The sequence below is a fragment of the Equus przewalskii genome, chromosome 10 (assembly GCF_037783145.1).
Source record: "Equus przewalskii isolate Varuska chromosome 10, EquPr2, whole genome shotgun sequence".
NCBI classification, from domain to species: domain Eukaryota; kingdom Metazoa; phylum Chordata; class Mammalia; order Perissodactyla; family Equidae; genus Equus; species Equus przewalskii.
This window is the reverse complement of record NC_091840.1, coordinates 7,528,462-7,552,036: the sequence shown is the minus strand read 5'-3', so window position 1 is coordinate 7,552,036 and position 23,575 is coordinate 7,528,462. Positions and strand designations below refer to the sequence as shown.

Genomic DNA, 23,575 nt, shown 5'->3' with positions numbered 1-23,575 from the left:
GCACATGTGAAAGGCCACAGAGTTGCCGTCAGGTCCCCGAGGCAGGGAAGTCTGGCTGTGGGAAGGTTTGGCCCTTGTTCTGTGTCATTTTTATCTTTCTTCTAGCCCTGTGGGAGCTGCAGGCTGCCCAGAGGAGGATTAGCACACACTCCCCCCTCCAGCCAGCCGTGCGCGTTGGTTTAACGTGACAGCATCAGAACAACAAAGCCCTTCTTCCCCTCACCGCCAGCACGTAGGCTCAGAGCCGGCTTCGCCTTCAGAGGGACGTGCTTGGGGTCCCTGGACCCTGCCGGAACCCCGCATCTGGGCTGTTCGGAAGCACGTTTCCGATATGAGCTCTACTGGTGCTCCTTGTTTGAAAGCCAAGGAGAGTCACTGCCATCATCCTTCCTTCTCTACCTTTGAATAGAAAGTTGCTTCCTTCAGGGTCCACTCAACTCCAGGCCCTTAAGGCCCAGCCAAGGGACAGAAGCCTGTCCATCCACCTGGCAGGACAGACGTCCAGGGAGAGCATGAGCGCACCCAGAAGGCGCCGATTTCCTGCTCCCGTCACATGTGCAGGCTCCTCGCAGGCAGGATCGGGTCTGTCTGTTATTTCAAAGTTCCATTGTTCTGCCTTCGCTCTGGTTCAGGACAGCAAAGCCTTTCTCTTGGGAGGCATTTAGAAACCCCAGTGTGGGAACAAAAAGGTCAGGTAGCAACAGAGGAACAGTTCGGTTTCAACATTTTATTCCTCACTCTGGAAAAGAATTCATAATCCAGAGTGTTTAAAGTTTTAAGAGAATCTACAAGGAACAAAAATGGATTCTCTTGTTTCCCCATCTGGGTCTCTCTTTGTAGTAAGGCATTGGATCTTGGAGCTGAGGCCCTGGTTAAGGCCCTGATGGGGGCCTGCCCCCTGGATGGAGGGACATGAGGGCTGGGTGGGGAGTGGGGCCTGTCTTCCACCCTCCCTCTGGGCGGCAGCCTCGTGAGCTCTTCAGGGCTGGGGCAGCAGACATGGTGCATTCATTCTAGCCCGAGCAGCTGTCGTCTTTTTTTTTTTTTTCTGCTTTATCTCCCCCAACCCCCCCTGTACACTGTTGTGTATCTTAGTTGCATGTCCGTCTAGTTGTGGGATGTGGGACACCGCCTCAAAGTAGCCTGACGAGTGGTGCCATGTCCGCGCCCAGGATCTGAACCCTGGGCCGCTGCAGCGGAGCACGCAAACTTAACCACTCGACCATGGAGACTGCCCTTCTTTTTTTTTGGTGAAGATTGGTCCTGACCTAACATCCGTGCCCATCTTCCTCTATTTTATATGTGGGATGCCTGCCACAGCACAGCTTGATAAGTGGTGCATAGGTCCGCACCCGGGATCCGAACCGGTGAACCCCAGGCCGCCGAAGCGGAGTGCGCAAACTTAACCGCTACACCACCGGCCCGGCCCCCCCGAGCAGCCGTCTTCTGCTCCTTGCAGACCTTGCCCTCCAGAGTCAGAGTCAGGGGATTTACCTCACTGCCTTCCTCCCAGCTGAGGGCCAGACTCACAACTCTCCTCCCCAGGTGTCGGGAACCACCCAGAAGATGAAGGTGGAACTAGAGCAGCACCTGGCCCGGCTCAGTGAGATCTTTGCCGCCCGGGGCGATTACATCCAGACACTGAAGTTCATGCAGCAGATGGCGGGCAACATCCTCGGCCAGCTCTCAGGGTTTCCCGAGTGGGGAGAGGTCACGGCCGAGCTGACCAAGCTGTCCGACCAGACTGGCTACGTGGAGTACTACAGGTGAGGGCTGTGAGGGCAGAGGGAGAGGCGCTGGGGCTGCACCAGCTTCTTCATCCAAGCCTGCGTCTTAGGGTCCGGGTGGGGAAGTGCCACCGAGGTCTTAATAAGCCATTAACTGAAATTAGAGAACATGAGAGCTTGTAGGGGCTGAGTGGGGGGCACACAGAACAGCCTCCTTATACAGGCAGGCACGAGGCCCAGAGAAGGGCAGTGATGTGCCAACATCCCAGCACCGGAGGCTGGACCTGGCCTCCCAGCACACAGCATGGGCCTTCTCCGGGACCAGCATTCTCCGTGACTGGTGCTTGGTGAAGTACAAGCGTTTATGGGTTCCTCGCTTGCCAGGGGTTATGGGCCACAGGGTGCAGGAGAGTGGGGAGACAGTGGCTTCTTTGCACAGAGCCTCGCCTGATGGCAACTTCTTAGCAAGCCCAGAGATGCCCCCAGCCTCACTTATGTCGAGCTGGAATGATGGGGGCCATGGGGTACTGCCCCACCTTGGCCCTAGTCAGATATGCAAACTCATGCTAATGTCATCTAACCTCTGGAGTTCTGTTTACTTCTGATACCAGACCTCTTAATCTCAAGTTCAAGTTACTGTGCCCCGGCACAGTAAGCCCATCTCTGAGACATGGTGCTTGGAGATGGAGAAAGGTTTATTCGAACTGGCCAAGATGAGAAGGCGGAAGGATAGGTTCTCTCAAATCCGCCTTAACAAAGAAGAAAGCAGTGGGTCTTTACAGAGCTAAGGGGCTTGGGAGGAGGAGTTTTGGAGAAACAAAGGGGAAGTCTGTGTTTCTTTCACTCCAGATAAGTCCTTGGGCATTCAGACTTCTGGGCATCAATGGCAGCTGGGGGCTGGTTCTCTGGCGATCATAACTTCCTTGAAGGCATCCTTTTTCTTCTACAAAACAAGCTCATAAATCCTTGTGGCCCTTGAGTCACCCCTCAGGTTAAACAAGAAAACAGCAAATTAATAAGATTTAACTTCTTTTCATTTGTGTCTGTGTTGGGAACAAGGTCAAGGGTAGCTATGTTCTTGTTGAATATTTACAGTAACCCTCAGGTACCCAGCTTCACTCTCTCCTGCCTCCCCATTCCCCAAACCCCATCCCAGGTGAAGGCTCTGGACACAGGTCAGCTGACCAGGGACCGACTGTCCTCCCTCCATGTTCAAGGTCTAATGAAGGTCACTCTGGGTTGAGCCAAGGAGGGAGGCAGCAGCCGCGGCTTTGGGTACCTCCCAGCTGACGGGCGATAGGAACTCATGAAGTGTGTGTCATTGTGCACCCAGGGCCCAGCACCCAGCACGGAGGAGGCACTAGGGTGGGGTGAACACATGCGTCCTGAAGCACAGGTATCAGCTCTTTGGACCCTCCTGCCCCCTAATTTGTTGCTTCCTCTTCAAGCCATTGGCAAAGGTCAGAGCCTTTAGCCACTATTGTGCAGTCTACTCTGGTTTTATGGATTCATTTCCTCTTTATGAGAAAATGAACTAATACTGAGTCTAGAGAAAATGCTCCTGGTGGCCTCTGGCCAGAGACTTCCCCATCCTTGGCTCTCCCCTTCCTTGGGGTAGGAGATGGCAGGGCCCTGACGAGGGGAGGCTCATGAGGTCCCTCCCCTTCCCAGCCCGTCCAGCCCCTGCATTGCCAGATGTCACAGATGCTCTGGATTGAAAGGGACCTTGGTCAACTTCCCACCAGATGGATGCTCACTTGCAAAAGTGCCTTTCTCCCAAGTGAGAGAAAGAAATTGCCAGCTCTAAGGACTGGCTGTGACCTGTGACCCAAGCCAGTGACATCGATTAGTCCTGTGACATGAGGGCCACTCATTGCCTGAGCCTTTGAAATCTTTTTGCCATGGGGTGGTCAGAGGAGGTAGAAAGTGGGGGTCCATTTTGACCCTGCCATTATCACTGAGCAGACCTAGCATAGGATTGTATTGGGCCTAATGGGCCTACTGTGGGCCACACTTAAGGGCCTAATGTGGGCATTTTGATAACGATGATGATGAAATGTCAGAATGTATATATCAGGAGGGCTTATTTTTAAGGTGGTTTCATTAAAGTGGGGGAACGGTGGTGACAACTGCAGCAGCTATTTCAGTGTGCGTGATTGAGGGGGTCGTTTAGGACCCCCATCCCCAACTACCACCCCTTGTTCAGGTCGAGGCAGAAAAGGTCTAGTCCAGGGATGGCACCTGTGGCTCCTGAGGATTGTGATGTTCTGTCCCTTGCCCTCCTCTTCTGGTGGTGTTCACCCGTCTCACCTGAGCTGCCCTACGACAAGCCTTTGTCATTGAGCCAACCAGCCTTGGTCTGCTCTGGACAGCCTCCCCATCTTTGCTTCCTGGATAGCTCTAGAGCATAGCCACCCAACTAAGCAAGAAGAAATATTTTTCAGCGTTTTTATACAAGGCCTAGCTAAGTACTGGAGGCAATAAAAAGCCAGACAACTACCCTCGTTGAGAAGCTTGTCAGCGATGTCACTGAGCACATCAGTGGAGGCAGATATGGGAGGAGCTATGGGTGGGAGGAAGGCCCGGAGAGGCTCTTGCGAGAGCCAAGTTCTTGGTTAGAAATCCATCGCCGGGTCATGGCCGGGGTCCTCCGGGAAAACACATCTGCCTCACAGAGCTGTTTCCAGGAACCCCTTACAACATGAGGCGTGGATACAGAGCAGCCATCTGGGGAGTGAGTGAGAAGCAATCGTAGCTTGATTTCCTGCCAACGTGTAGAGAGGAGGGGAGCGAGGTAACAAGAACCTTTAGGCTTGAAACAGGAAACCGGGATTCTGAGAGGTGCCTGGTGGCTGGCTTTGTCTCTTGTAGGAAGGCTCAAAGATGGGGGAGAACCTGGAGTTCGTGGGCCAGGCTTTCTTCCCACGGGCCTTGGTTTTCCAGTCTGTAGAATGGATCCTAATACTCGATGGTCCCCAGGCTTCCTTCCAGCTCTGACTCTGATTCTAAGAAAACTGGCTCCTTGCTGGCCTCATCCTAGTGGCGGGCGGGCTCTGCACTTTCCCAGAGCCCCCAGCTCCATTCCTCGGACCCCCCAGGGCAGCCGGCCCCCACCCTATGCAGGGAGTCTGAGGGTTTAGTAAGGCCCCTTTTGGGGCATTAAACCTCCATTCACAAAGGCGGAAAGAACCTCACTTGGCTGCCAGGGGGCCTCCAGCGTGCTCCCTCCCCCTTGGAGCCTCTGTGTCACTTTCTTCCAGCCCCACCCCACACCCCTCCCACCCTCCAAACTCGAACTTACCCTCCTTAAGGTGTCCGTGAAGCAGAAAACCATTGCTGGAGAGGAGGAAGTCAACGAATTTATTTGGCTCTTACATTCTTTCTTACGAAAGAAATAATGATTATAAGACTATCCTCTTTGGGGACTAGGAGAAGTCCCTCCTCCCTGCGCCCGGCCTCCTCTGTCCACCAGCCCCCACTGCTAGACCCGTCCCCCAGCGCAGGGCAAGTGGGGCGGCTGCCAGGTGAGGCTGGCACTGAGTTGTGAGGACCGCCTTGGGGTCCTGTTTGGAAGGGGAGGCACGAGGGCGCTCTGCTTGGGATCTTCTCCGCGCCCTGGGCTTCAGGCGCTCCGGGTTCTTGAGTTGGTGCTTTGGAGACGGAGGAAATGGGGCCTTGGGAATCCCTCCCTGCCTCGCCTGGGACCCTTTGCATTTGGCGAGCACTTAATCCTCAGCCTGCCCTGTGCGAGGAGGGTTCCGGCTTCCTTTACAGGTTTGGAAACTGAGGCTCAGAGGGGTGAAGCAACCAGCCAAGGTCTCCAGCTGGTGTGTGACAGCCTTTCCCCATCCGCTCAGGCCGGGGGGACAAAGATGCCAGAGGAGTGAGGGTCCAGGAGGCCTGGAGGTGCCCCAGGATGTCCTGACCTGGGGGTCCCTGCCCCACCTCCAGCTCCTGATGGTCTGGGGACCGAGCCCACTCCTGCACATCCTTCGCCCTAAGCTCAGCGCCTGGCACAGAAGTTGGTGGAAACGAACCTAGACGTCCACAGTGGGGGGTTCCAGACAGCCAGGAGGGCCAGAGGAGGCCAGGGGCAGGGGGCCAGGCCTACCGTTCATCAAAGCAGTGGGCGTCCTAGGGGCTCTCTTAGATCTGTGGCTATAAATGTCAGGGCTTGCCTGCTCTGAGGCTGTGTGAGAGTTCTAGAAGCAGTGGGAACCAGGGTTTAAAGAGATGCCCGCGGGAGAAGGCTGCAGAGAGAGAGAACACAGACCTGCTGCGTCCACTGTGTAGCCATCAGCCACATGTGGCTATTGAAATTTAGACTAATCCGAATTAAATAAAGTTAGAAAGCCATTGCCTCATTTGCACAGGCCACATTTCAAGTTCTTTGTCGCCACATAGGAAGTGACAGATGGAGTGGAGAGCGCAGAGATAGAATGTTCCCATCACTGCAGAAAGTTCTAGCAGATGGCACTGGTTTAGACACCCAGCCAGGAGCCCGGCAGCTGACTCCTTTGTCCAGGATGAAAAAAGGGTGCAGCCCCCGGGCCCCTGAAGAGCCTGTGCACCCGTGCACACTGGGTTCTTCCTGTCCAGGGCAGGGTTGCACCCACATCTAGTCTGCTTAGCTGCTGGCTCTGGGCAGTTTGCTCTAACGAAGGGTCTAGAGAGCCTGGGGGTCGCTGTTCAGACCCCCGGGTAGACCCCAGATGCGGAGTTCTGCCCTGCTCCCCCTGACCGTCCTTCCCCTCCTTCCAGGTGGCTCTCTTACCTCCTCCTCTTCATCCTGGACCTGGTCCTCTGCTTCATCGCCTGCCTGGGGCTGGCCAAGCGCTCCAGGTGTCTCCTGGCCTTGTGAGTAGGCCTGCTTAGGGGCCTGGGACAAAGAACTGGGCAAGCATGTTGGGTGACAGTGCCACCGGCAGAGAGAGACGAGGGCCCGGTCAGGCTTGGAGGATGTGGTGGGATCAACAGCCTGAAGCCGCCTTCCACCCCCTCTTCAGCACCCGGCTAAGGGGGGACAGCAACCACCAACTTGCCATCTGGACACCAAGCAAGGACAGGGCTTTGCTCTAGGTGTCCCCTCCCTCCTGGGCCCGACTGTTGAGCAGCTGAAGAAATGCGGCCGAGCGTTATGGCCTCTTGCATTCTAACCAGCACCTCCTCCTTAGCCGGCGCCCTCACAGCCCAGGACCTGGCTCTAGGCAGTGGGTTCCACCCTTCTCCCAGCAGTCAGAATGGCCGATGTCAGGGCAGGGACTGAGGCTGCCTTCAGGCCACTGCAGGAGGCTGAGAGGAAGGGCGCTAAAGGTTGGTGGGGTGCCAGCCATCACAGCATCCTCTGCCTGCCAGCCTTTGCCTGGATCCCACTGGTGGCTACCTCTCTCCTAGGATGCTGTGCTGTGGGTTGCTGGCCCTGCTCCTCAGCTGGACGTCCCTGGCTGCTGACACCGCTACAGCAGTGGTGAGTTGGGGGGTGCAGTGTAGGGGTAGTGGGGGCACTGACCAGGACCAACTGTCTGCTGGTAGGCTGATGTGTGCTATCCAGAGTCCCCAGGGCAGGACCAGCTTCCGGTCTCGGTTCCTGATCTGATCCCAGAATCTCAGAACTGAAGGGGCTTGGGTTATCTGTACCAGCCCACTCGCCCTGCAGATGGGGACACGGGCCCAGAGATAGTTGCCCATGATCACAAGGTATTTAGGGACAGAGCCAAGATAGGACGCCTGATGCCCAATCCCTTTCCCCACCCATCCCCAGCCCCTGCTTGTAAGGACGTGCACAGATGACCAAGTGACTTCTCTTTGGGTGTGAAGAACTGACCAGATCTGGGGGGGATGGGCAGGGTCTGGACCTCAGGCTGGAGGAGCCCTCCGGCTTCAGAAGCAGCCTCCTTGGCCAGCTTCCCAGAGCACTGGCAATGTGGAATGTGGCCTTTAGCTTGCCTTCCGTCCCATTGTCCTTGGACTCACACACAGTCTAAACACAATGGTGTATGTTTCTGGATGTGGTGCCTCCAAATGTTTAAAAAAAAAAAACAAAAGCAAAAAAGTACAAGGTCAGGGGAGCTTCCTCTGAAGGAGTTTTCTCTTTAATAGACCTAACACTCAAGTTAAACTGTGTGCACAAGTCATTCATTCATTCAGCTGACGTTTGACTCTGGCACTTAACAATGGTGCCCGGTGCCTAGGGATGCAAAAACCAGGGGGACATGATGTTTGCTCCTGACGCAGCCACAGCCTGCTGGAGAAAGACGTGTAGGCACATCATTGCAGCCCCATGTGAGTCAATACGGTGGAGGTGCATGTTCTGTGTGTGTGTGTATGTCGTAGAGGGGACAGGATTTACGAGGGATTGCAAGGAACCCCGAGCTGATTCAAGCACACAGACTAACTTTGTGACCTGCATCTGTGCTGTCCTCGCTACCTGGGGATAGAAGAATGAGGCTCGTACTGGAAGCCCTCTACCCAAACTCATGCCTTGCCGGGCACCTTGGGGGCTGGCGGCCTGTAGCTCTGGCCTTGGGCAGTTTGCTTCCATGATGCCCACAGAATGATTGGCCCCTGGTGCTGCTTGGATCGTAGCAGCTTTTGGCAGGGCCCCTCCGGAAGGGAGAGGAGGTGGGCATCTCCTCTTTTCTTTCCTCCCCTTGTACCATGCAGTGTCCAATTTGGGCAGGAGAGAGAACTGGACAAGTATGAGCCTGGGGCCCCTCCAGAAACACAGAAGGGGAGGGTCGGAGGGCCCAGGTCATGCTCCAAAGCATCCTGATGTCATCAGGAGCCCGGAGTGCTGTACATAGTCCAGGGGAGTGGCTGCTGGCCGGAGCAGCACGCACAGCTGTCTGGCTGACAGCCCCTCCTCTGGGGACAAGTGAAAGCACATAGAAACTCGCACATGGCAAGCTCTCCTGGCCAGCCTGCCCCAGGCGGCCTCTGCCTTCTGGAAGCAGGGGAGGCTTCCAGCTTGCCACCGGGAGCGGCCCTTTGGGAGACAGCTCCTTCCCAGTGGGGGCCTCTCCCTCTCCCCAGGCCTCTGCTCAAGGAAACCGGAGGCGCTTTAGTCTCCCAGCTGGGTGCCCTGGAATGCGAGGGAGCTGCAGAGAAAGGCCATTCCCTGCTCTGCTCAGTCAGGCCCTTGTGTGAGAGCCAGAGTGTGAAGGGGCCTTTGATGGGGCCAGAGACGCTGCTGCATTTTAATAGGAAGCGGAGTGAGGAGGAGCCGGGAGGGGAGAGAGGTGCCGGCAAAGGCTATTGTGGGCAGCTTCTGTGTGGCCTCGCTGCCCTGCTCTCCAAGGCCTGATTTTTTTTGTTTTTTTTGAGAGCTGTGGGGCCAGAGGACTGACCCTGCAGGCCCTCCCCCCACCTCCCCTGTCCCCCCTAAAAGGACCTCCATGAGGAAGGAGCCCTGCCCCTGAGAATCTGCTCCGAATGGGAATGCGGGGAGCTGAGCTCTGGGCTGTGGGCCCCGCTCTGAGCCTTCTGTGACCCTGGCCGCTGCCTCCCTGCTTGACCGCCCCCCACACACCACCAGTGGTCAGGAGCGTAAGGCAGAGGGCGAGGGGTTCAGGGCAGAGGGGAGAGAAGACGCCCAAGAAGGAGGCGACAGTAGGTTTGGGAGAGCGGGGAGGGAAGGGTTATCCAGTGCTGTGGCCGCAGAGCACCATAGACGGAGCAGAGCTGAGGGCTCCCTGTGAGTCCAGCCACTGAGGGATGGCAGGCCCACCTCACTGAGTTGGGTAGGGGAGCAGGAGCGTGGCCTCTGAACCTCCTGTCTTGGGCCACATTCCACCCCCCCACCCGCTCCCTTGCCCAGGAGTGGACCCCTGGGAAAGTTACTGAGGTTCTGCAGGCCTCAGTTTCCTCGTGTGTACAATGGGGAGAATAATAGCCCTCCCTCACTGGGTTGTTGGTGGGATGAGGTGAGTTGGTTAATCCGTGGGAGGCCTGTGGTAAATGTTGCATAAACAGTAGCCATCATTGTTGTACCCCACATTTATTATCATTAGGTGAGGGACCATCACCTCTGCTCTCAGTGGTCTGGGCTCTGGGCGGCTTCTCCACCTGCCCCAGCTGTGCTCAGTGTCCCCTCCCTCCCCCTCATCCTCACCCCCGTTGCATGAGTCATGCACACGGGGGTGCACATGCACATACAGGCCCTTGTCTTCATTGAGAAGAAAGTTGAATCCTCAGTGCAGGAACTGAAGAGCAGGGCTGGCCTGAGGGGGAAGGAGAGGGTGGGAGGCCACATCCCTGGTGGGGCCTCTGATGGGGGCCTCCTGACCCTCTTTGGATCCCAAACTTCTGGGGGTGACCCAGACCAAGATGGCGGCCTCGCTCTTTATTTTCCCGCAGGCCTCCCCATCCCCCACCAGGGCCTGGCCTCCCCACCCTGCCACTCCAGTGAGGGAGGTGATCGTACCCCCAGGCCCCCTGGTGTCGTGGCTCTGATTTATAGCAATAGACCAGTCTGGCTGATGATGTGTGTTAGTGGTCTGTGTACAGAGCAATTCTCCCAGGGTCCTGAGCATGTGGTCGTGTGAGTGTGTGTGTATGTATGAGCGTGTGCCTGTGCGGAAACGGCTCTGTGGTAGCTCTGTATCTAGAGGGGCATTTTATTCCCCAGTCCCCCACGCATACACACACATGTTTTCTAGACCATAAGTGCCACAGCACAGCTTGCCACTGTATCCTGTGCCTAGAACAGTGCATGGCACCTCGTAAGTGCTCAGTAAATATTTATCAACTCAATGAATGAGTGAGTGAAGTTCCGCTGGGGACCCCTGAGGCACCCACTCCTGTAGGAGGACAGGGCCCTGGCAGTTCAGGGCCATGGGGAGGGGTCCTCTGTTCGGGAGCGTGCACTGGAGCAGGGGCAGCCCCGAGGAGTGGGCCAGAGGACCAGAGCTTACCCCGGCTGCTCTGAAAGGTGGAGGCCCCCCCTTACCCAGCGTCCCACTGCACCTGCCCGCCGGATCTGGGGAGGGCCTGGCTCTGAGCATGGCATCCTGGCTGCCGTCTCTTCCAGGGCCTGGACCTGCTCCCACTCAGCCCCGTGGGCCCTTGGTGGTCACCCAGCCAGGCCATGCTGCAGGGTCCAGGTCCCCCAGCTGGTCAGTGGCAGAGCCCGGGGCCCGGGTCCTCTACTCCCAGCCCCCTGCTCTTCCTGGTCCCCCATCTTATCATGAGCAGGACCTGCACCCAAAGGCTCAAAGATGGATTCAGCACCAACATAATTCTTTAGAAAGAGAGTCTGGGGGAGGCTTCATAGAGTTACACCCTCAGAGCGTGTGGGACGTGATAACAGCAAGACAAATAGCAGGTAAAATCAAGTAGAGGTGAGCAGAGGAGGCCATGGTGTGCATCAGTCTGCGAGCCACGCCCTGCGGCTCCCCCTGGCCCAGGCTCCCGGCCCGGAGGTCATCCCAGAAGAGGCATTCAGAGATGAGAAATAGGACCTGGTGCCTGCTCTTTGCCCATCGCCTTTCTGAGTGCTGTACATTGATTAATTCATAAGATGGATAGCGTTTTTCTCCCCATGTTATAGCAGAGGCAACTGACACACAGAGGATAAGTCACTTGGCCAAAGTTGCAGAGCCAGGACTCGAATCCAGGGAGGCTGGCTCCTGACTCTTCTTGCCCACCCGGGACTGAGCTAAGGGGTCCAAGTGGCTGGGGTCGAGGGCGTCTGGCTCCTCCCAGGGCCCTGGTATCGTGACTTCCCTCCACCCCTCTCCTCTTTCCCTGGTTCAGGCCACCAGTGACTTCTGCGTGGCTCCTGACACCTTCATCCTGAACATCACGGAGGGTCAGATCCGCACAGGTAATGAGCTCTCCGGCCTCTGCTGTCAGAGCCGCTCTGGCTGCTCAGGCCAAGCCCGTGGCCAGCCAGTCTGTGCCTCTGCTTAACCTCTTTCAGCCCCAGAGTCATCCAATCCCTCCCCAGCACTTCTCATACCCACACCTACACTTCAGGTCCAGCGGGACCTCTGGGCCATTTCTTAGAAGCCAGTTCCTTTGGGAGGTTGGGGACTGGCTTGGCCCCTGAGGATGGATCGCGTCCTGGTCACTTGTGAGCTCCTGCCTGATGCCAGTGTCTTTGCCTTGCAGAGGTGACCCGTTACTACCTGTATTGCAGTCAGAGCCTAAGCAGCCCCTTCCAGCAGGTACAGCCCAGCCAGCCCAGCCTTCACCCTGCCCCCAGCCCCCTGGGTCAGCTCGCTCCCACTGACCCCAAGCCCCAGCACTGACCAGTAAGCTGAAGGTGGCTGGGTGCTCTTTGCTTCTCTGTGGTCCTCTGAAGGGCCAGTGCTCTTAGCATCTTCTAGATCAGTGTTTCTCACACGCCAACGTGTATGCCTGTCCCCCAGGGAGCTGGTTAACATGCAGATGCTGCGCAGGAGGTCTGGGGTGGGGCCCAAGATTCTGCATTTCTCACAAGCGCCCAGGCAAGGCCAATGCTGCTGGCCTGAGGACCACACTGAGTAGCAAGAAGCAAGAGGACTCTCGAGAAGCCTGAGGGATGAGGGAAGACTTCCTGCAAGCAGGAAGGGCCGTGATAACGGGTGTGACTGCAGCCACAGCCAAGGGGAGGGGCTGCAGGGGAACAGGCCCTCGGGGCTGTGGGGGCTCCTGGGAAATAGACCCTGGCAGCAGGGCTGCGGTCTCTCCTGGCCCAGGCCCTGACCATCTTCCAGCGCTCGCTGACCACCATGCAGATCCAGGTCGTGGGACTGCTGCAGTTTGCGGTGCCTCTCTTCCCCACGGCAGAGGTAAGGCTGTCTGCCGCAGCGTCTGTGCTAGAAGAGGGGGCGCCCCAGGGCCAGAGCTTCGGACAGCCAGGCTGTGCAGAGCTTTCCCCCACCCCCGCCCGCCAGGCCTCTTTGCAAAAGCCACTGTTTGTGGCTTTGTCCACAAGCCCTCCCCCCTCCACTCATTCTGTGCCTCTCTGTCTGTCCACATGTTTGCCTGTTTCTTTCTTCCTGCTTCCAGAAAGATCTGCTCGGAATCCAGCTCCTGCTGAACTCATCAGAGTCCAGCCTTCACCAGCTGACGGCCATGTTGGATTGCCGAGGGCTGCACAAGGTGCTGGGGTGGCCCTGGGGGCGATCGGGGGTTGGGGGAACCCCAGTGGCCACGTTGTCCCAGAGAGAAGCCAGTAGAGGCTAGGAGAGTGACTGCCTCGAGCCCCTTCAGGCCGGGGGAACGGGGCAGAAGCTGGACAGGGGAAGGTGGGAGAGGTACCTGGCTCCTTGATTCTCTCCAGTAGCTGAGATGGGGAGACTCAGTGAAAGATCCCAGGGGCAGGGGTGGGAGGATGGGACCAGGTTGCCTCTAGAACACTGGGGGACCCTGAGCTAGATGAGGAGGCTGTTCCCCATTGTTCCGACTCCTGGCCATCTGGTCAACCCCTCCGTCTCCCCAGGTTGCATGTACACATCCCAATCTCATTGCCAGGGTCATGTTTCCAGGAATTTGAACCATCAGACCCTAATGCAGGGAACACACTGGGAGTATGTGAGCTCCCCTCCCCCAAAGCAGTAAGCCAGTGTGTGGACAGCTTCACATCCCATGTGGTTTAGAGCGAATGGTCCTGATAATGGTCATGGCTGCCGTTGAGTGAGTCCTGGGATCTGTGCTCAGCCTTGATCTGTGCACGTTATACCCCGTATGTCATTTAGTCTTCACACTATACTATGAAATACATGTTATTTCGTGGGAGATCTTGTAGATGAGGAAACTGTATATGCGTGTGGATAAATATAGATAGATAGATAGGTGTGTATATGTATAGATCCATGGAGCTATAAAGTAGCTTACTGAAAATTCCAGAGCTGGCCAGTCAAGGGCTTGGGTTTGGACCCTGGCAATCTGACTTCAGAGCTGAGAACATGGGACTCGCCCTTGTGTCCTCGCTCTCCCCCTCCACATCCAATCCCTCAGCAAGCCTTGGCAACTATACTCGCAGATGTATCCTGCATCCATCCTCTTCTCTCTCCCTCCACAGCTTCCGCCACGGTCCAAGCACCATCCTGCTCCCCTGGTGACAGCCGTGCCTCCTCACCTTCCCTCCCTTTCTCTCGCCCCCTTACCACCCGTGACGTTTCGTATAAGCAGGCAGAGCAGTCTTTTTACAAAACTCATTGGATCACATCCCTTCTGTCCCCAGACCCTCCAATGTCTTCCTGTCACCTTATGATGAAACGCAAACTCCTCACCTGCCCTGCAAGGCCCAGCGTGACCTGGCACCACCCAACCCTGTCTCCTGCTGGCCTTTTTCCTCTTGCCCGAACATGCCAATTTGTTCCCTTTGCCTCACCTGCTCAAGGCGCACTCTGCTCCTTCTTGCCATCCTGGCCTCAGATTAAATGCCCCCCATCTTCTGGCTCCCCGGCCCCGCAGCCTTGTCTGTCTTATTCAGGACCGACCCTCCTGTGCCTGACATACAGAAGATGTTTAGCAAATGCTTGTAGAGTGAACCCAAATACCCCATTGTGTTGGGCCCTGGAGCGTGGACCTTTAATGGCTGTACAAGGTGCTCAGGATGAGGAAGGAAAGGAGATCCCAGGTCCAGGCTGGGGGAGGGCCTTCTAGAGACAAGCTCAGACCCCAGGCTGTGTCCCCACTCCCCCCCAGCTGTGCGTCCCTCCTCCTCCAGGACTACCTGGACGCCCTCACTGGCATCTGCTATGACGGCATCGAGGGCTTGCTCTATCTCGGCCTCTTCTCCCTCCTGGCCGCCCTGGCCTTCTCCACTGTGATCTGCGCAGGGCCGCGGGCCTGGAAGCACCTTACCACCAGGTGGGCTGCCTGGTGGGCGGGGGAGCTGCCTGGGGGAGCACGTAGAGGGCTCTGCTCTGTGACTGAGCCGAGAGCTGATAACCTGGAACGGACAAGGGCAGCAGGGGGCCCAGGCATTCAGCCCCAGCTGGCTGGCTGGATTTCTTCAGAAGCTTCACTGAGAGTCTAGACAGTCAGGACCCCAACAAGAGCTTTGGGGGGGCCCAGGGCAAGAGCGGGGCTGAGGATGGTGACAGCCCTGATGCCACATCCTGGCATCCCTTGCTTGTCCTCTCTTTCTCCACAGGACTTTGTGGTGTGAGATGACGAGGAGAGCTTCCGGTGCTGGGAGGGGTGTCCTGGAATGCCAGGAAGGATGGATTGTAGCGTTGTTGTCAGGGAAGGTGCAGTCTCAGGTAGAGGGACAGAGACAAGATGGTGTTTCAGCACCTTGAGAGTAAATCAGACAAGAGGAAGCAGGGTAGGGAGGGCCAGTGTGCACGCGGTCAGCATGGTAGGCTGCCTGGAGGAGGTGGACGTGAAGTTGGGAACTGGGCAGAGTGATCTGTGTGAGGCAGGGCTGAGGACCACTTTTAGAAGAACCTCAAGGAGACACTTGTGGCCAGAGAGAGAGTCCTGGGAGGAAAGATTGGGAAGCAGGCCAGGAGCCCGCTGCCTCGGAGTCTCCGTTGCACCTCATGGCTGGCTGTATCCTACATGTTGTAGGGACAGAGACTACGATGACATCGATGATGACGACCCCTTCAACCCCCAGGCCCGCCGCATCGCCGCCCACAACCCTCCTCGGGGGCAGCTTCGCAGCTTCTGCAGCTACAGCAGCGGCCTGGGCAGCCAGACCAGCCTGCAGCCCCCCGCCCAGACCATCTCCAACGCCCCCGTCTCAGAGTACATGTACGGCCGGGCCCCCCCGGGCCTCCCCTTGCACCTCCCCCACATATCTGGGCTGGATCTGTGGATAACATGCTTGGGTCCAGAGAGCCGGGTGGGGATGAAGGCATCAGAGGCCAGCCTGGGCGCCCCTGCAGCCGCCGGATGCCTGGTGTATCTGGTCACCCCGGCACACCCATGTGTCCTGGAGGAAGAGCCCACTGCAGATGTCGGGCCCTTTGCCTCAAGCCCATGGGGGATCCTAGGGCTGAGAGCTGCATTTCTCCAGGCCACACTGCTCCCGGCCCCTGTCACCCCATCTGCTGCTTCTCCCTGGGCCTCCTGGAGAGCTCCTTCCCCTCTCTTCCTGCCCACACTCCCTCCACTCTGTCCATGGTCTGTTTCCACTCCCACTCCCATATGCACACCCCCCTGGTACCCTCCTGTAGGAATCTGCACACCGCTCCCACCCCTTGCTTTCCCCTCATGAGCTCCCTCTCCGCCCCCAGGAACCAGGCGGTGCTGTTTGGTGGGAACCCGCGCTACGAGAACGTGCCACTCATTGGAAGAGGCTCCCCGCCTCCCACGGTAACCGGGGCTCCCGGGCAGAGCCACGGCTGTGGCCCTTGTTGGGGAAATACAGATAAGACCTCTGCCAACCCAGAGAATCCCGTGCACAAAGGTAGAAAAAGGAAACAGTTCTGTTCCTGAATATGCATTAAACAGACCCACGTGCACGTCACAAGCAGTCTGCTGAAGACACTGCACAGAGAGAAAGCTCGCCCTAGGCAGGCAGCACACATACCCCGCTGCACACCTGTCCTCCGGCAAGAGGGCTCCACAGCACTGTTTGTCACCCTAGTCCATCCTCATTCCGCCTGCTAGTTGGGGTGGTCATCAGTGTTCACTGATTGCCACAGAGCTAGGAGGCGTCTTCCCTGATGCTTGCATTTCAAAGAGATGGCTCCCACACCCTTAAGAAAATGTCCCTGGGTTGTGAAACTGCCAGGAACCTTATTCAGCCTTTAAAAAGGTATTTATGTACATCTCAAAGGGAGGGAGAGATAATTTACAATGATAAGTTTCCTAAACCAAATGCTCTAAAAAGAGAGAGAGAAGTTTTTTGCTTTAGGGAAATTTTTCTTTTCAGTTTATGCTTATCCTTCCACCCTGGGCTGGAGGGTGGGGCTGCTGTGGTGGGTCCGGGAGGGCTCATACCAGACCCAGCCTTCCTCAACCCCACTCGCCTCCCCAGGGCCCAAGGACGTGCCCAAGTGGGGTCTGTGCCTCCCACCTGCCACCCTCCCCCTCCAGCCAGGGAACCCAGATGGCAGCATCAGGGTAGGAGTCTGCGGTGAGGGCTGGGCAAGTGGAGAAGAAAAGACGATGCTGTCTTCTCCAAGAGAAATACTAGGGTGGCAGGGATACCGGCTGAGACAGAGATGGCTGCAAGCAGAGACGGTAGACTGTCGAGGTTCAAGGACACAGGCTCCAGTGCCAAATGCCAGGGTTCAAATCCCAGCTCGTTGCCTATGACCTCTGTGACCTTGGACAGGCACTTCACTGCTGTGCCTCAGTTTTCCCATCTGTAGAATGGGAAGGGTAATAGCATATAGTGTGTAGGTGGTCTGAGTGTCCGAGGAATCAGTCCTCATAAAAGCAGGTGTGTGGCCCAGTAAGTGCTGTGAGAGTGAGCTGCTTGTTTTGTTACCCCCTCCTGTCATCACATGTGCTTCCTCCCGCCCCACCTTCTCAGAGGTATGGCACTGATAAGAAAGGGGAGGTCCAAGACAAGGCTGGAAGTCTGCGACAGGGGTGGGCAGCAGAGTTCTTGAGGCAGGTGTCTGTCGGGGAGGGAGCCCCTGCCTCACTCGGCTGGAGGTGTCTCACGTGCCCATCCAGGTGTTTGGAAGGGGCTGTCCAAGTGGGGAACTAGGACACAGGAGACCCAAGGACACGGGCCTGATGACAGGGGCCTGGGCCCCGAGAACCAGGATGCTCACATACGTTCACAGGCATCCAGCCAGCGCTCTCGGTGAAAACCATGGTGCCGGACGCGGGGAGAGAGACAGGACCCCAACCCGTCCGCAGGAAGTGTATCATCTGTTGGGGGGGAGATCCATACCTTAGTGCAGTGGGGCTCACCCAGGGGCAGTTTTGCCCCCCAGGGGACATTTGGCCATGACTGCAGGCATTTTTCATTGTCACAACTGGGGGTAGTTGCTACTGGCATCTAGCGGGTAGAGGCCAGGGATGCTGCTATGCACCCAGAGAACACAGGACAGCCTCCACCACAAAGAATGATCGGCCCCAAATGTCCACGGTGTCCTGGTGAGAAAGCGATCTGACTGATCCGTCTTCCCCTGCCATGACGCCACCTTGCTGGTTTTGCCCAGAGCGCCTCCCAGCTGTCCTTCCACAGACAGCGCTACACCCAGGCCCAGCTCTGGCGTCCTGGGGTCCTCAGGCAGGGCGAGTGGGCTGGTCAAAGCCCTCATTCAGAGTCGGCACCTTTTAAATCTCAACCTGGCTTCTCTCTCTAACCAGAAGCCTCCTGGGTTCCTTTTTCCTCCTGTGGACCCAGGCATACAGATTTGATTTTAATATTAATCTGAGCACAACAAAATTAGGAGAAATCTGCTGTGAAAAATGAATTGCTCAGAGCACTGTGATGCCAAATAAGTCATTTTCCTATTACCTTCCCTTTTGAAAGATTCAGGCCGCTCCCCCTGCCATTAGTGTTACCGAACACAAACACGGGCTTGTTTACCCGCCGCACAGGAGGGCTAACGACTGGGATGCCAGGCTTATGGCAGGGAAAGAGGTTTACTATCAAAAGGCAGCCAGATAAGAAGATGGGAGTTAAAACTAAGATCCAGGGGCCTGCCCGGTGGCGCAGCGGTTAAGTTCACATGTTCCGCTTCTCAGCGGCCCGGGGTTCGCAGGTTCGGATCCAAGGTGCATACCTGTGTACTGTTCATCAAGCCACACTGTGGCAGTGTCACACATACAAAATAGAGGAAGATTGGCACAGATGTTAGCCCAGGGACAATCTTCCTCAAGCAAAAAGAGGAGGATTGGCAACAGATGTTAGCTCGGGGCCAGTCCTCCTCAACAACGACAACAAAAATGAAAAATACACTCAGACCCACCTCCTCAAAGGGCAAAAGGTAGGGGTTTTTATCTGGGGTTTCAGGTAGGGGAGGGAGAGCGTGTGGCCTTGCTGGCTGGCGCCTTCCCGCCAGCCTGCGTTTGGCCTTGAAGACTGAGTTTCTTTTCCCTGACGGTGTGGACTTTGCTGGTTGTTTTCATCTTCAGCCTGTGTTTGGCCTTGTGAGGCCGAATCTTGATGTCTGGACCTTGACTTCCTGGGAAAGACAGCTCACTCTGTGCTAGAGGGCCGGAGAGACCTGGTAGTTCAAACAACAGTTGATTATGCCGAACATGCACAGGTGCAGTTAGCAAAGCTCATCTCACAGATTTTGCTCTGGGGAGATTTTTTTAACTTCTTCCATTCTTGGTTTCATTAGCAGAGATAATCAAGGACTGACCTTATTTGCAAGGCTCAAGGACAGAATCCCCCTTCCTCCCTATAATTAACACCTGCCCAGAAACCCTGATTGCTCTGACAGAGTTGACCGCCCTGCCCCGGGGAAGACCCCACCCTCCTACCTGCACGGGCAGGAAGACACTCCTGCTGGTGCTGCTGCCCGAGGCCGAGGCCGCACTGGCTGGAGGCGTGGACCTGCGCCCCAGTAAAGCCCACCCTCCCCGCGCCTGCTCTCTCGATTCACCAGTACTCAGTGGATTCACCAGTGCTCGGTGCCTTTGACACTGATAAATCCCTCCCTCTCCCAGCCCCATCTCGGGGACAGAGGAGGATTTCATTTCGGTGGGTGATATCAAGCAAAGTCATCAGAATGTACGGCCTGTCGCCTTGGCTAGAAATGCGTCTTCCCTTAGCTCTGCCTTCCAGGCATCCCTCTTATCCTTCGGGCACCGTGTCCTAGACTTGAGGGACAAAACTGCCCTGGGCAGCTGTTACAAATTCCAGTAGCAGGACTTCCCTCCAGACTCCGGAGACAGAATCTCCAGCGGGCGCCCAGGGGATGCTGACCATCAAGCGAGTCTGGGAAGCTCTGTTCAAGGAGGAGGTCACGGAACGGGCCTCAGCATCACCTGGAGGACTTGTTAGAACACAGGCCGATGGGCCCACCCTGTTCTGATTCAGGAAACCGGGGCTGGGCCAGGATTTGCGTTTCTAACACGTTCCCAGGAAAGCTGAGGCTGCTGGTCTGGGAAGCACGGCTGGAGACCCCCTGCTCCAGGGCAGGCCCCTCACTGTCCACATCATTGACCTTTCAGGCGCGATCATTGTGTGTCATGGGCCGCGCTGGGCACTCCCAGATGTTTAGCAGCATCCCGGGCCTCTACCCACTCGATGTCAGAAGCACTTCTCACTCCCTACCCGCCAATGTGACAACTAGAAATGCCTCTGGATATTGCCAAGTGTCCCTGTGGGCAAAATCGCCCCCGGTTGAGACCCACTGGGTTAAGGAATCTCCTGTTCCCGAAACTGAAGTGGGTTCCCTCCTGGCAAGTTCAATCCGACTCTATCAGAAGCAGGTGTCTCACAAAGTGAGGTATATTGCAGCAAATAGCAGACCATCTGGAATCATTTCCAGCGTCATGGTTCCCCGAACAAAGGGGAGCAGGGACCTTTTGTTTCGGATGGGGAATGGATATGCAAAAGAGAGAGGTGGGTAAACACGCTTCCACATGCACTGTAGGTTAGGATAATAAGGCCTAAGCTCCTCCTGGAGAGATTTTAGCCTTAAAAATAAGGCAAGGGCTGTAGGTGAGGCTTGGTCTGGTTCAGGGTGGTTGGTGATTGTGTCTCAACGCAACAAAAGGAAAAAGAATTTGGAACAACAGATAAATGCTTCCAGACCCACCCTTGAGTTCTTCAGGGCAACTAGTCAGTGACAAAATCTCCCCTCAGCTGGAGGCATCCGTCCCCTCTCTGGTGTGAATGGCCTGGACCTGGACCCCGGAAACTTCCCTGTGGCCAGGAGACAGCAGGCCAGCAGCATCTGGGGCGCATTAGATGCGGACTTGGGTCCTGTGACCACAGTGTGGGGATGCAAGAAGCCACATCTGTTGAGCACTCGCTTTGTGTGAGGTTAAAAACTAACGAGGGCGGCACTTTAAAATGCTCAATTTTACGTTGTGTTCATTTTACCTCAATGAAAAGCTACAGGTGGGTGCGGCCTGGGGATGTTCAGCCCCCCGGGGTGTTTCTGACATGCAGCCAAGTTGAGACCTGCCATGTGAAGGGTTTCACCTGCCCTGCATCATTTCATCCTTTCAACGTAATTGCTGAGTGCTCTCAGGTCCATTTTGCAGGTGGGGAAACTGAGGCTTGGAGAGGTTAGCGAACCTCAGCCAAGGTCATGGGATGAGTAAGAGGCACAGCGGGGATTTGAACCTGGTTCTCTGAGTCTCTGGGCCTAAGCCCTCCATCTGCTCGCTAGGCGGGCTCCTGAGTGCACTGGACGGCACCTGACACTCCCGCATGTCAATCGTGTGCACTGGAGTGCATGTGGCAGCCACAGCGGAGGGAGGGTAGCTGGTCTGTGTGTGTGCCTTTCATTTGAGGCTAGGAGCCAGGTGTCCTGATGGCCCCAGGCCTGGAAGCATCGCCAGCCAGGAAGGCTGCCTGAGCCACTCAAGTATCCTCCAGTCCCCGCAGTGCCTTGTCATTAAAACTTGGTGCCTAGCTGCTGTGGCTGGCCCGCTCTCGCACCATCAGGAGTTCCCAGCACCTTTACTGGTATGGTGTTTGGTTTAACCCTGTGTGACCCTGTTGTGACTGTCCCTCTCTCTCTCACAGTACTCTCCCAGCATGAGGGCCACCTACCTGTCCGTGGCGGATGAACACCTGAGACACTATGGGAATGAGTTTCCAGCCTAACACACTTTCAGGAGTTCCTGCCTCCTGGATCCGTTTTGGTTTTTAATTAATGCAAATGCAAGCTGCGTTTCTTTAATAGAAACCAAAGGCATCTGGAGACCCAGCTCAGGCTGCAGGACTGGAAGGCTCCTGCTGCCGCAGAGGAGCGGCTGAGATTCCAGGGGAGTCAGCCTGGGGTTGGCTGAGATTCCTGACCGAAGCCCCAGGCAGACAGAAGACCCCTGACTTGGACCAGACTCTCCCTCTTCTGGCCTCCTCTCCACACCAGAAATGCCCCTCAGGTGCTTGGGCATCCCTGAGCTGGGAGCCTGGTTCAGCCCTATGTCCCACCCTCACCAGGTGGGGAGGGGCTGGGTCAGGCTCAAGGGTCCCATTGCCAAGACTGTCCTGCTAGCACGGCCAAAAGCCCAGGTGACTGCTCTCGGAGTCACCTCTCTCCTGGCTGCAGGAATGGGCAGCATTTCCCTGCAGGTAAAGGTGGGAGGCTGATCAGGAGATGCTTTGAAGGGAGGTGATGTCCCCGATGAGACCGGACACTGTCCAAAGTAGTCTCCCGGGGCCAGATGGACTCTTCCCGGGCCACACAGGGAAGGCATTGGAGAGCTCTGCATTGGAGGCTGGTGGCTCCAGGGCCAGGGCACCGCAGGCTCGTGGCTGAAAGCCTGCCCCGTTCTGCCTGTCTTTCTCAGCCCTCCGGTGCCTCCCCTCCAGTCCAGAATCGGGCTGGGAGTTTGTTTGCTGCAGATAGGGGCGGTCTCAGGTATGAACAGACACTTTGAAAGCAACTTCACTCTTTTTTTTTTTTTCAGTGTTTGAAATATTTTGATTATCCAAAGAATTGAAACTCATAACACATCCCGTTTTTACAGTAGATTTGGGGCTCATTCCTTACACCTGGTTTCTATACCATGACTTTGCAGATTTTGCCAGCATCAACCAGCCAGTTCTTTATGGATCTGGAAGTGGGGGAGCGGGGATTTTTAAACAAAATAAAGATCAGTGAGACATCCCGGCCCAAGCGGCTGTTTGATGGGGATGTGGGTTCATCCCCCTCAGGGGAGGCCCTTTAAGAAAGGAAAGAAGCTAAGAGGGACAACGGAGCAGAGCCCCCGTTCCAGGGAAAGGGCCGCATGCCCAGGTCAACTGTCCCCTCCCTTTTGTCTTCAAGCAAGTTTGTCATAAAAGGTTTCAGCACAGTGGGACGATTGTGTCTTGACCTGAAGACAGGTGTCTTCCCTACCTCCCCTCACTCCCTGTCCCCACCCTGTTGTCCTGGGCCCCTGTGCTGTACCTGCTCGGTGAGAAGGAACTTGTTGGCCAGGAGGTAGTAATGACCCACCATTATGCCCGCTCAGGGCCCAGGGTTAGGGTCTTCGGTGCTTCCACCCTCCTGTCAGCTCAGAGTGCACCACACTGAAGCCCCCCCAGCCTCGCCCACCAAAGCAGGGACGTGGAGGGGTGGGAAACGGGCAAGGGCTCTGTTTCGGTTTTGGAAGAGCCACCTTCACATCAGAACACTGATAGCAGAGTGGTTCTCGGCCCCCAGCCAAGCCTCCACGGCAGAACGGGGCCACAGGGCAGCCAGAACCCGGTCTCACCTGCATTAACCTGTACATACTGTGCGCCAGAAACACACCTTCAGATGGCCGCGTCGCATGCAGATGGCAACTCTGCGACGTCAAGGTGTTGCTTCTTAACGTTCTTTGTTGGCGACTAGAGAGTTGTTTTTAATGCATGTAAACTAAACCAGAATCCCTTGGGTGGTTCCTGAAGGAGCCAGGTGGGCACATCTCTGCTCGATCCATGTGCGCCTCACCTGGGGGAGAAATAAACCACTTGTACTAAAATGTGCTCTGAGTCTCTAACTTCCTCAGCTGCGGGAATAAGGAGGGGACCGAATGGTCCCTTCTGGCTGGGTATGCAGTAGGAGGGCCTCAAAGCCGATCTCAGTGCAAGGATTGAAATGTGGGCTATTGAGTGAATGTCACAGGGCATCTCTGTGGCCTCCACTACTCCTCGGGACAAAGGACAGGACTTATTTCTGCCCTAGTCTTTCTCCAAAGTTCCTCTTAACGGCCACTGCTCTTAATGTTGCTGATAAGTAGCATTTATTGGACACCTGCAATGTACCAGCGACTTGTCCCAAGTATTTATGTTAATTGTTAAACTTCATCGTAACCCTAGAGGTCATTTGTTTTGCACATAA

At 56.2% G+C, this 23,575-nt stretch overlaps 1 protein-coding gene across 2 annotated transcripts in view; it reads left to right on the top strand.

Moving 5' to 3' along the window:
- Positions 1-23,216, top strand: part of TTYH2 (tweety family member 2) — a 41,425-nt gene extending 18,209 nt beyond the window's left edge. The window contains exons 4-14 of one of the 2 annotated variants that reach the window (XR_011522920.1): positions 1,546-1,766; positions 6,489-6,584; positions 7,122-7,194; positions 11,481-11,550; positions 11,838-11,893; positions 12,407-12,499; positions 12,720-12,812; positions 13,735-14,528; positions 15,234-15,419; positions 15,905-15,983; positions 21,289-23,216. Coding sequence is in view for 1 of the 2 variants with exons in the window: in XM_070560090.1 (XP_070416191.1) it covers positions 1,546-1,766; positions 6,489-6,584; positions 7,122-7,194; positions 11,481-11,550; positions 11,838-11,893; positions 12,407-12,499; positions 12,720-12,812; positions 14,386-14,528; positions 15,234-15,419; positions 15,905-15,983; positions 21,289-21,369 (1,191 nt within the window). In the remaining variant the exon portion in view is untranslated. The remainder of the gene's footprint in view (positions 1-1,545; positions 1,767-6,488; positions 6,585-7,121; positions 7,195-11,480; positions 11,551-11,837; positions 11,894-12,406; positions 12,500-12,719; positions 12,813-13,734; positions 14,529-15,233; positions 15,420-15,904; positions 15,984-21,288) is intronic. The other variant, XM_070560090.1, reaches the window with a different exon arrangement.
- The last annotated feature ends 359 nt before the right edge of the window (positions 23,217-23,575 follow it).